Raw genomic sequence first — 11,745 nt, 5'->3', positions numbered from 1 at the left:
TTTAAGTCAGTAGAGGAGGAGCCACTATAAAAAGGGCTCCTCCACCCTTGTAAGAGGCAGATTTGGAGAACCCGGAGAGGGAAATAGAAGGCACTATTGAGCATCATACTTCACTAAAGATCTAGACTTTTTGTGAAAGGTGTATCCTCCAGCTTAAGGTTGTGTTGGACCTCCTTGGGCCCGAAAACCCAAAAACCATCAATAATAATAATAATAATAATAATAATAATAATAATAATAATAATAATAATAATAATAATAATAATAATAATAATAATAATAAAAATGAAAATAAATTACATGGATATTTAATAGTGTAAATTATACCCGTGAATATTATATAGTGCAATTGATGATTTTAGTTTAATCGATTATGTTTTATGATGTTATTATTGCTTTAATTCGAGGAAACAATTATCCAAATAATAGCGAATATGTTGATATACGTATCTGGTACTGAAAGTTTAGACAATTTATATATCAATGTTTTAGATTTGTATTAATTGGTCTCATTATCTTGTTGTGTGGTAACTGTTGGAAAAAATAGCTTAAAATGGCATAAAATGGCATGTTAAGTGGCTATTTTGTGGTACAATTATCAGTGGGGTCCACTTCCGATTTGGGTCGGGTTAAAGTGGATTCGGATTCTTAGTAGTGAGACGAAGAGATCGATATATTGTACGCTCAAAACGGATAATGGGTGAATGAGATATTGATTCTCAAAGTAGACCCATTTGAGTTGGAAAATGAAGGGAAAAAGTGAGCTTTTGTCCTACATTGGTTTGGAAAGAGGATTTGTCAGTTTTAATTGCCATAATAAAGGCTATTGGCTCCTTCAACCCTATATAAGAGAGGGTAGAGGCAGTAGAGTTAAACACACAGCTTTACACAGCACGAAAGTATACTTTTCCAGCTTCAAAAATCTCTGCTTCTACTCTTTCTTTAGCTATACTGTGTTCATAGCCATTGTCTTGCTCACGGGATCCTTTGTTTGAATGCTCAAACATTGGATCATAGCAAGTTTTATCCTGGGAAGCCTAGGCCACAACGCTCCTAGCATCTACGGGAGGTGGCAAATAAGGTTTTAAGGAAAGAGTGCACACTTGACTCTTGAAAAAACCCAACACCAAACACTAGCCAATTTTCTTCAAATTTTCTTCCCTTCTTTCCAGAAAATAATAGTCAATTTTTTATTTGATTATTATTTGTTTTCTACCAACGGTACCTACAGTCTTAAAACCTTATTTTTCGTTTTCCCGTTGGTTGTTTTCTCCGAATTTCCTTGAATAAAATGGAGCATCCCGTACTGCCAATTGATGGGGAAGAAAATGTTGTTGAGAACAACAATGGAGGAAATGACAACAATGTTGCTAATTCCCAAGCTACACCAGTGAACGTTGGTTCACAAGATGGTGGGAGCACTGAGGGATATATTCCCATGTCTCGGGTACCTTCGGTACCGAGTGGTTCGGCTGAAAAGCCGGAGAAGTTCACCGGTGTTGGTTCGAACTTCAAGAGGTGGCAACAGAAAATGTTGTTCTACCTAGCAACTCTCGGCCTGGCAAGGTTCTTGTCCGAGAGTGTTCCTGAGTTGAAGGAACAAGATGCACAATCCGTGATGGCGGTTGGCTATTGGAAGGATTCGGACTTCCTTTGCCGAAACTACATCCTGAATGGATTGTGTGACACGCTATATGATGTATATCGAAAGATAAGCACATCAAAAGCGTTGTGGGAAGCTTTGGATCATAAATACCGAAGTGAGGATGCCGGCTCAAAGAAATTTGTAGTTGGCCGATTCCTCGACTTCAAAATGGTTGATTCAAAGACCGTGCTAAGTCAGGTAGAAGATTTGCAATTAATCTTTGATGAGATCCGTGACGAGGGCATGGTGCTAAGTGAAGCCTTCCAAGTGGGATCTGTGATCCATTTGTTGCCTCCAGGTTGGAAGGACTTCAAGAACTACCTTAAGCATAAGCGAAAGGAGATGAATCTGGAGGACCTGATCCAGCGACTCATGATTGAGGAAGGGAACAGGACGAATGATAGGAAGGCTCCTATCGTTGTTGGCACTAAGGCCAACGTTGTGGAGCACGGTAAGAGCTCCAAGAGGAACAAGAAGGACAAGCGAAAGCTAGGTCCGAAAGGTGGCGTTACCAAGAACAAGTTTCCTGGTGAATGCTACAATTGTGGCAAGCATGGCCACAGAGCATCTGAATGCAAGGCTCCAAGGAAGAAGAACAAGAGTTCTGAAGCCAATGTTGTTGGAGATAGCAGTCAGAAGGAGGTCGAGATTAGCCTTTCGGCTATGGTGACCGAGGTGAACCTCGTGGGCTCAAACCCTCGTGAGTGGTTCATTGATACCGGTGCAACCAGGCACTTGTGTTGCAACCGAGAGATGTTCAACACCTTTGAGACCGTTGAAGGTGAAAAGGTGTGGATGGGAAACTCTGCTCAGTCTGCTGTGGAAGGCATGGGCAAGGTGGTTCTGAAGATGACTTCCGGGAAGGAACTAACGTTGAACAACGTGCTGTATGTTCCTGTGCTGAGGAAGAATCTTGTGTCTGGCTCTCTGTTGAACAAGCATGGCTTTCGTATGGTGTTCGAGTCAGACAAAGTAGTTTTGTCCAAGTTAGGGATGTTTGTTGGTAAAGGATATGTAACTGATGGGCTGTTTAAGCTCAGTGTAATTCCTGTTATCAATAAAAGCAAAGTTAATTCTGTTTACTTGCTTGAGTCTTCCAATTTATGGCATGGTAGACTAGGTCATGTTAATTTTAATTCTATGCGTAGATTAATTAGCATGGACCATATTCCTAACTTTCAAATTGACACAAATAACAAGTGTGAAATTTGTGTTGAGGCAAAACTAACGAAAGTACCTTTCAAGTCGGTTGAAAGGGAAACTGAACCACTAGAATTAATCCATAGTGATTTGTGCGATTTTAGATTGATACAAACGAGAGGTGGTAATAAGTATTTTATCACATTTATCGACGATAGCACACGATACTGCTATGTGTATTTGCTTAAGAGAAAAGATGAAGCCGTTGATAAATTCGTTCTTTGTAAGAATGAAATGGAAAACCAACTTAATCGGAGAATTAAGAAGGTTAGAAGCGATAGAGGTGGTGAGTACGAAGCACCTATTGGTGACTTCTGTGCGAGTGTAGGTATAATACACGAGCGTACTGCACCTTACTCACCTCAATCGAACGGTGTTGCCGAACGAAAGAATCGTACATTGAAAGATATGATGAATGCGATGCTTATAAGTTCGGGCCTACCTCAAGATGCTTGGGGTGAGGCGATTTTGACAAGTAATTACCTTTTGAATAAGGTACCCCGAAAGAAGCTCGATAAGACTCCTTATGAGCTGTGGAACGGTAGGAAACCTTCCTACCAGTACCTGAAAGTGTGGGGGTGTCTTGCCAAAGTTTTGATGCCAACACCTAAGAAAGTAAAGATAGGTCCTAAGACGGTGGACTGTATCTTTATTGGCTATGCACATAATAGTAGTGCTTATCGGTTCTTAGTACACGAGTCCAATAATCCGGATGTACACGAGAACACGATAATAGAATCAAGGAATGCATATTTTTTCGAAAATATATTTCCTTGTAGGTCCAACGAGGGACCAAGTACGTCAAAACGAACGTTTGACGAAACTATGGATAATGATAGTGGGGAATCCGAGAGAGAACCCGAGCTCGAGCCGAGACGCAGTAAGCGGGCGAGAGTTGGAAAATCATTCGGTCCTGATTTTCTAACTTACTTGTTAAAGTACGATTCGGGTACTCTAACTTGTTTATTAGAAAATGAACCCGATATTCTATCTTGTTTGATAGAGAACGAGCCTCGAACGTATGTAGAAGCCGTGACTTCTACGGAAGAACCAATGTGGAAAGAGGCTATAAAAAGTGAAGTGGATTCTATTCTACAGAATCACACTTGGGAACTGGTTGATCTTCCTCCGGGTAGTAAACCCTTAGGATCCAAGTGGGTCTTTAAAAGGAAGATGAAACCGGACGGTTCCATCGAGAAGTATAAGGCTAGGCTTGTAATCAAGGGTTACAGGCAACGCGAGGGCCTCGATTACTTCGACACGTATTCTCCCGTGACGAGAATAAACTCCATTAGGATGATACTTGCCATAGCCGCGTTGCGGAACTTGGAAGTTCATCAAATGGATGTGAAAACCGCTTTCCTAAACGGCGAATTAGATGAGGAAATCTATATGGAACAACCCGAAGGGTTCATGGTTCCGGGCCAAGAAAGGAAAGTGTGCAAGTTGGTTAAATCGCTATATGGTTTGAAACAAGCGCCCAAGCAGTGGCACGAGAAGTTTGACCACGCGATGTTAACTAACGGGTTTAAAATAAACGAAAGTGACAAATGCGTCTACGTTAAGGAAACGATAGACAGCTATGTCATCCTTTGTTTATATGTCGATGATATTCTCATCGTTGGTAGTAATGATCGGATGATCAAGTCTACCAAAAACATGTTAAATGCAAAATTTGACATGAAGGATATGGGTTTGGCTGATTTAATCCTCGGGATTAGAATCATTAGAAGACCTGATGGTCTCGTGTTGAGCCAATCACATTATATTGACAAAATCCTTGAGAAATTTAACAAGGATGATAGTCAAGTGGCTAGGACACCATTTGATACAAATATTCTTCTAACCAAGAACCACGGAGAAGGTATTTCACAAGTGGAATATGCTCGTGTTATTGGTAGTTTGATGTATCTTATGAGCTGTACTAGGCCGGATATTGCCTATGCGGTTAGTAAACTCAGTAGATATACGAGTAACCCCGGTGCCATGCACTGGAAGGCAATAGTAAAGGTTATGAGATACTTGAGGTATACTCGTGATCTTGGACTGCACTATGGGAGATATCCCGCCGTACTTGAAGGGTATAGCGACGCGAATTGGATATCTGATATTAAGGACTCTAAGTCCACGAGTGGCTACGTGTTTACACTAGCCGGTGCAGCCGTTGCATGGAAATCCTCTAAGCAAACTGTGATAGCTAGATCCACAATGGAATCTGAGCTGATAGCCTTGGACAAAGGTTGTGAAGAGGCTGAATGGCTACGCCATTTTATAGAGGATATTCCTAATTGGGAAAGACCGGTACCTCCAATATGTGTGCATTGCGATAGTCAAGCCACAATTGGGAGAGTACAGAGTCATATGTATAATGGTAAGTCTAGACACGCGCGTCGTAGACATAATACCATTAGACAACTACTCACAACTGGAGTTGTCTCGATTGACTACGTAAAGTCAAAAGACAATATAGCGGATCCGCTGACCAAAGGGTTAGGAAGAGAAGTTGTGGAGAAGTTGACACGAGGAATGGGTCTACTGCCCTTGGACTAAAAAGTTCTATAGTGGATACCCAACCTAGCTGGCACCTAGGTTCAATGGGACAACTAAATTATGGAACGGAGCGCGTTACTGTGGGGGTCTCGGACTCCCTACCACTCCTCGTTAAAACAATGACTCCCGCAAGAGGCTAGCATGTTAATGCTTTAATGATTCTTGAGTATGCGGGATACTCGAGAAAGAATCACCTATGTTAGAGAGAAGTGAGGGTCGCTTCAAAGGAGAATTGTTGGGCACAATTCTTTAGAAACTCTCGCAGAACCAGGAACGGTGACCCACGACCAAAACGGGCACACTCATGAGAGCAAGAGCATGGTTGGGAGATTCCTGTGTGAGATATGTCATCGTCTACACAAACGGCAGTCGGTTCAAAGACATCGCGTTCTACCGTACAGCCAGTAGAGTAAACATGTTTTCACGAGGGAAGGTTCAAAGGGTATAGTGACTCCCTACCTATCCTATGCAGGGATCGACCGTTTGAACACAGTTGTTTCCGATTTCAAAATACCCCGAAAATCAATTTTTCATTCATGTGGGGGATTGTTGGAAAAAATAGCTTAAAATGGCATGTTAAGTGGCTATTTTGTGGTACAATTATCAGTGGGGTCCACTTCCGATTTGGGTCAGGTTAAAGTGGATTCGGATTCTTAGTAGTGAGACGAAGAGATCGATATATTGTATGCTCAAAACGGATAATGGGTGAATGAGATATTGATTCTCAAAGTAGACCCATTTGAGTTGGAAAATGAAGGGAAAAAGTGTGCTTTTGTCCCACATTGCTTTGGAATGAAGATTTTCCCCCCTTATATACAAGAGCTCTTTTGAAGCTTGTAGAATTGTATAGCATAGAGGCTCTCTCGCGCGGGGGGGGGGGGGGGGGGGGGGGGGGTGCAAATCAAATTCCAACTAGCAGAGATTGAAAAAGGCTTGATTCAAGCCCGAGCTCCTGTGCGCCGGCACCTGGGGGCACAAATGTCGTCCAATTTAATTGGCTGGCCTTGCAGGCTAAGTTATGCCAAACTTCGGTATCATTTTCCAACTGGTATAGCCACTTGGTTCGGCCAGAACCGAACCGAGAGCACCTACTCTCGTGCTACAAGAGAGCATGAGAGGTTGTGGTGCACCGAGAGCACAACTCTCGTGCAACAGCCACCTACTCTCGTGCTATAAGAGAGCATGAGAGGTTGTGGTGCACCGAGAGCACAACTCTCATGCAACAGAGTCCACGAGAGGTGCAAGGGCCGAAACTGGATGAGGTCGAAAGTTGAGACCGAACCCTGTACGCTAACGGTCTGGAACCCGAAAGTTCTGACTGTTGAGGGGATTGAATTCATCTGTTACGGAATTAATTGTCTATTAATTCCAATTTTGAATTCTGAATTCAATTCCCAGGTAGTGGCCTGCTGTTATAGCTGTTGGAAGGCAGCTTTAATGTCAGTTTTAATTGCCATAATAAAGGCTATTGGCTCCTTCAACCCTATATAAGAGAGGGTAGAGGCAGTAGAGTTAAACACACAGCTTTACACAGCACGAAAGTATACTTTTCCAGCTTCAAAAATCTCTGCTTCTACTCTTTCTTTAGCTATACTGTGTTCATAGCCATTGTCTTGCTCGCCGGATCCTTTGTTTGAATGCTCAAACATTGGATCATAGCAAGTTTTATCCTGGGAAGCCTAGGCCACAACGCTCCTAGCATCTACGGGAGGTGGCAAATAAGGTTTTAAGGAAAGAGTGCACACTTGACTCTTGCAAAAACCCAACACCAAACACTAGCCAATTTTCTTCAAATTTTCTTCCCTTCTTTCCAGAAAATAATAGTCAATTTTTTATTTGATTATTATTTGTTTTCTACCAACGGTACCTACAGTAACTTAGGTATAGAAATTATTTGCACGGAATATATATGTAATATGTATATATCTAACAATTTTGTCATATTTTTGTAAGAAGAATACATAATATAACTGCTTTGAATTATACATTGTTGGAAACCTCTTTGTAGACTACATTAGTAGTAGTAACAGAATTTTGTCCATCCTCTTTTAGAGCTAAAACCTTTAGGCCATCAGGATGAGTGCCTCGGAAAAAAGTCACGTACAATTGATCGTTGTTTACAAATCATTGTTTACAAATCCTGTAATCCTACCTCCGATGTTTGCAATCCATTTTGAGAACCAATCAACCGTATGTCTATCTTCGTCTGAAGCTAAGCTCCGTAGTCTCAAGTTCTTCGTGAGCCTCAATACCTTGTAATTTTTCCAGATGTATGAAGAATTAATAGTGGCTCCCACAATCATTAGTCTCGTTGCTTTTGGAATAACTGGAAGAATCTGTCTAAAATCACCGCCCAATACTACTGTCTTTCCACTAAATATTTTCTCAGCACTACCCGGTATGGTGAACCTCAATAGACCCCTCATGGCTTTGTCCAAAGCCTCAAAATAGTATTTGTGCGTCAACAGTGCTTCATCCCATATTATCAATTTGCTCCTGATTATAAGTTCGCAAAGGTCACTGCCTTGCGATATATTGCACGTGGAATCTCCATTCAATGAGAGTGGTATAACAAATCGAGAATGCGCCGTCCTGCCACCCAGCAAGAACAAAGATGCTATTCCACTTGAAGCAACGTTTAGAACAATATCTTCACGGCTTCTTATCTTTGAAGATAATGTTCTCCACACGAACGTCTTGCCTGTTCCTTTGTAACCATACACAAAGAACAATCTCCCTCCATTAGAATCAATATCATTCATCACATAGTCAAAAATATTCTTTTATTCATCCGTTAATTGTGTTACCAATGTTTCATGCTCTGCCTTCAATGATTCCTTGTCGTACTGGACTCTTCGGATACCAACATATTTTTTGTCAATCCAATGCTGCTTTCTCCTAGAAGTGGCATTTCTGGGTAGTCGCTCAGGCTCTTCCCCCACAAAGATAGCAACTTCTCCAACTCTACCAGAGCAAATTGTTGCTTATCATATTTTGATAACAACAAATCTTCATAATCCAAAAACGAAACAAAATCAATGAATGGTTTTTTTTTTTTTTTTTAAATAATGATAAGCAAATAAGAATGTCGAATAAATAGATTGGATGTTGATGTACCTGGATTGTGCATGAGACGCACTACAAGAAAAATTGCGAATTGCGACGAAAAATTTCCGTCGCGAACGGGCAATATTCCCTCGCGAATCGCGTTTCGTGACGGAATTTATTCCGTCGTCTATCACCTTGTCGTTTTTTGTTAGACGACGGAATAATTCCGTCGCAACGTTTGGCGACGGAATTCGCGACGGACTATTTCCGTCGCCATTTGGCGATGGAATTATTCCGTCGCGATTTCGTCGCCAATTTCGCAACGGAACTGTTTCCGTCGCAAATCCGTTGCTATTTCTGAACCGAATATTCCGTCGTCATATTATCTTTTCAGTCGCCAATTCCGTCGCTCATTTCGCAACGGAAATGTTTTCCGTCGTAATTCCGTCGCTTCATTGGCAACAAATATTCCGTCGCGTTTTTGAATTATTTTAAAATAAAATTGTGATTTTAAATAGTAATTGAATGTTTTTAAAATTAAAGATAACATAATTCTAAATTAAGTTAAAATACTAATACGTAATGAGAATCATCAAACCATAGAACAAAAAAATGCTCCGCAAACCTCGTGAATCCAGATCGTGATCGCTGATCGTGCCTTTTCCGATCGAGACCGCCGGTTATTGGCCCTCTCTCTTGATCATGCTCAAGAGAGTTTTCTCCCTAGTGGTCCAGGGTTTATATTTTACGCTGTCTTCTCCAATGAATTCACATTTACTATTCTATCTCGCGGTGTGGCTTTCCCTTCTCATCATGGATATTCGCCAAATCGAGGATCATTGTGCAAGCTTATCAATTGTGGAGGAGGAGGTGTCCGGTCTAGAGGCACCTGATCCACCGCCCCCGTGTGTTGCGGCTGTTCACCATAGTTTGGTTGGGCGCTTCCTCACCGATCGTCCGATAAAATTTGACCACATGCAACAGGTTCTGGCATCATATGGCGGCCGGTGATGGGTATGCAGGTGGAGGCGCTGACGGATGAGCTATTCCTATTTCGATTCCCCCATTCAAAGGATTTGCAGATGATTATTGACGATGACCCTTGGTCGTTTGAGAATCACACATTGGTGTGCGAGCGTGTTCTTTCGGAATCGAGACCCGAGGATGTTGAATTGGAATCCGTGGCATTCTGGGTGCAAATCCATGGGTTACCGGCGATGTATGCATCATCGGAGTTCCTGAATCGTATTGGCGATTATTTAGGCTCATTTGTTGCGATCGACCCCAACAATTTTGGTGGATCGTGGAAAGGTTTCTATCGAATCAGGGCAAGGATGCTGGTGGGAGTACCACTGAAGAGACGTATGAAACTCGTGCGTAAAGACGGCTCCACACAGTGGATCAATTTTTGTTACGAAAGACTAAATGCGTTTTGTTTCTGCTGCGGAGTTTTGGGTGACATCGATAAATTTTGCAGGAATGCGTACGAAGATGGTATTCCGCCTGAGTCGTTCCCGTTCGACAGTTGGATGCGCGCCGAAACGAGAAGGCAAGCTAAGCCAGTTGGTGCAAAATGGTTACTGCTGAAGGATGCCCCGCTAAATACGACACCTTCTACTCCAGGGCCTTCGCCGCTGGCGCTGGTGTCGGTTCAAGAGAGCACAGGTTTACATGGGGAGTTGAAGAGACGTAGGGAATCAGCTGAAGTGCATAATGGTGTGACTGGGGAGGATGTGTTGATGTCTAAGAGTTCAAAAAATTTGCTATCGGCGGGTCTGAAGTGTCCTCAGTTGGAACTGCCGGGGTTTGGGTGGCACCCGGACAGTTCGAGAGTTATTGGACATAGTGTCTAAAGAGAGACCCTTTTTTGTCTTCTTAACGGAGATGAAAGCGTGTGGTGAGAAAGTGGAGCAGGTGAGGGTAAAGCTGGGGTTTGAAGGGGCAGTGTGAGTGGATCGTGTGGGTATGGGAGGTGGGATAGCGCTGTTATGGAGGGATGCGCAGGCGGCTTCGCTTCTGAGCTTCTCGTGCAATCACAGATATGGAAGTCACGCTTCCGGATAGGCCGAAATGGAGACTGACGATTTTCTATGTTAATCCAGAGTAGTCAAGGAGACATATCACGTGGGATCTTCTGCGGCAATTCAAGGAACGTTCTTTACTTCCTTGGGTTGTCGTGGGGGATTTTAATGATATTGCTTGCTATATGAGAAACGAGGTAACCATTCACATCCGGATGACCTCACTGAAGGCTTCAATGATGCTCTAGACGATTGTCAGTTACATGATTTGGGTATATCTGGGTGTAGGTTCACGTGGGAGAAAAGTCATGGTACAGAGGCATGGGTGGAGGAAAGGCTAGACAGGGCGGTGGCGACGATTGATTGGGTGGAGTTGCACGAGGACGCAGTGGTGCGCAAAATTTTTACAGTTGAATCGGATCACAACGCTATTTTCCTCGATCTAGAGTCGCGTCCGGTACGCTCAGCCAGGTACTCTTTTAAATTTGAATCTGCTTGGCTCCTTGATGCGGGTTGTGCAAAAGTGGTGGAGGCGGCATTGAGTCAGACTACTAGTTTGTATTTCCAGCAGTGAATTGATATTTGCGGACATCACTTGAAAAGGTGGGGTGGGGACCATGCTAGGAAATTTGGTAATCGCATAAAGAAATTGCAGCAGCGTCTGGCAGTGCTGGAGGAAAACAGAACGACGCAGGCAGTTTAAGAATTCCTAGAGGTAAAACTCGAGCTTGAGACCTTGTTGAAGCAGGAAGAATTATTTTGGCTTCAGCGTTCAAAACAACTCTGGCTAAAACATGGGGACTCTAACACGAAGTTTTTCCATAAGGCGGCCTCTGCTCGCAGAAACCGGAACCTACTTCTACGAGTCAAGGATCAGAATGAGGTGTGGAGGGAAGGGGTGGCAATGCACGCTGAAGTGTTGAGGTACTATAATCTTATCTTTTGTTCTGGGGGTTGTGCTTCAAATTTGTTTTCACGGATGTATCGGAGTGTATCCAACGAGATGAACGCTACCCTGTTGCAGCCGTTCACGATCACGGATGTGAAGTCTGCTTTGTTTTCTATGGCCCCAGAGAAAGCTCCGGGTCCGGACGGCATGTCACCAGCTTTCTATCAGCATTTCTGGCCGATCCTCGGCCATGATTTGTCAATGTTTATCTTTAGCTGTATTGACACCTGCAGTTTCCCGCAGGGCCTGAACGTGTCTAATATTGTTTTACTGCCTAAGAAAAAAGTTCCGGAATCGGTGGCTGACTTGCGACGATCGCCCTTTGTAATGTT

The 11,745-nt window shown here is 42.9% G+C and overlaps 2 protein-coding genes across 2 annotated transcripts; one reads left to right on the top strand and one right to left on the bottom strand.

Annotated features, from left to right (window-relative positions):
• Nucleotides 1-7,512: 7,512 nt before the first annotated feature.
• Nucleotides 7,513-8,157, bottom strand: LOC109163274 (ATP-dependent DNA helicase PIF4-like). The gene has a single exon (XM_019312029.1). The coding sequence runs from the start codon at nt 8,155-8,157 to the stop codon at nt 7,513-7,515; it is 645 nt and encodes a 214-aa protein (XP_019167574.1).
• A 1,296-nt stretch (nt 8,158-9,453) lies between these two features.
• On the top strand, nt 9,454-10,296 carry LOC109163273. The gene has a single exon (XM_019312028.1). The coding sequence runs from the start codon at nt 9,454-9,456 to the stop codon at nt 10,294-10,296; it is 843 nt and encodes a 280-aa protein (XP_019167573.1).
• Nucleotides 10,297-11,745: the final 1,449 nt, after the last annotated feature.

This window comes from Ipomoea nil, unplaced genomic scaffold, assembly GCF_001879475.1.
Source record: "Ipomoea nil cultivar Tokyo-kokei standard unplaced genomic scaffold, Asagao_1.1 scaffold3016, whole genome shotgun sequence".
Lineage (NCBI taxonomy): Eukaryota > Viridiplantae > Streptophyta > Magnoliopsida > Solanales > Convolvulaceae > Ipomoea > Ipomoea nil.
The sequence above is the reverse complement of the archived record's forward strand: the minus strand, read 5'-3'. Positions and strand labels throughout refer to the sequence as shown.

Bases quoted from the DNA above. Each gene is read 5' to 3' on its own strand.
- LOC109163274 (XM_019312029.1), bottom strand. From the start codon at position 8,157: ATGAATGATATTGATTCTAATGGAGGGAGATTGTTCTTTGTGTATGGT.
- LOC109163273 (XM_019312028.1), top strand. From the start codon at position 9,454: ATGGGTATGCAGGTGGAGGCGCTGACGGATGAGCTATTCCTATTTCGA.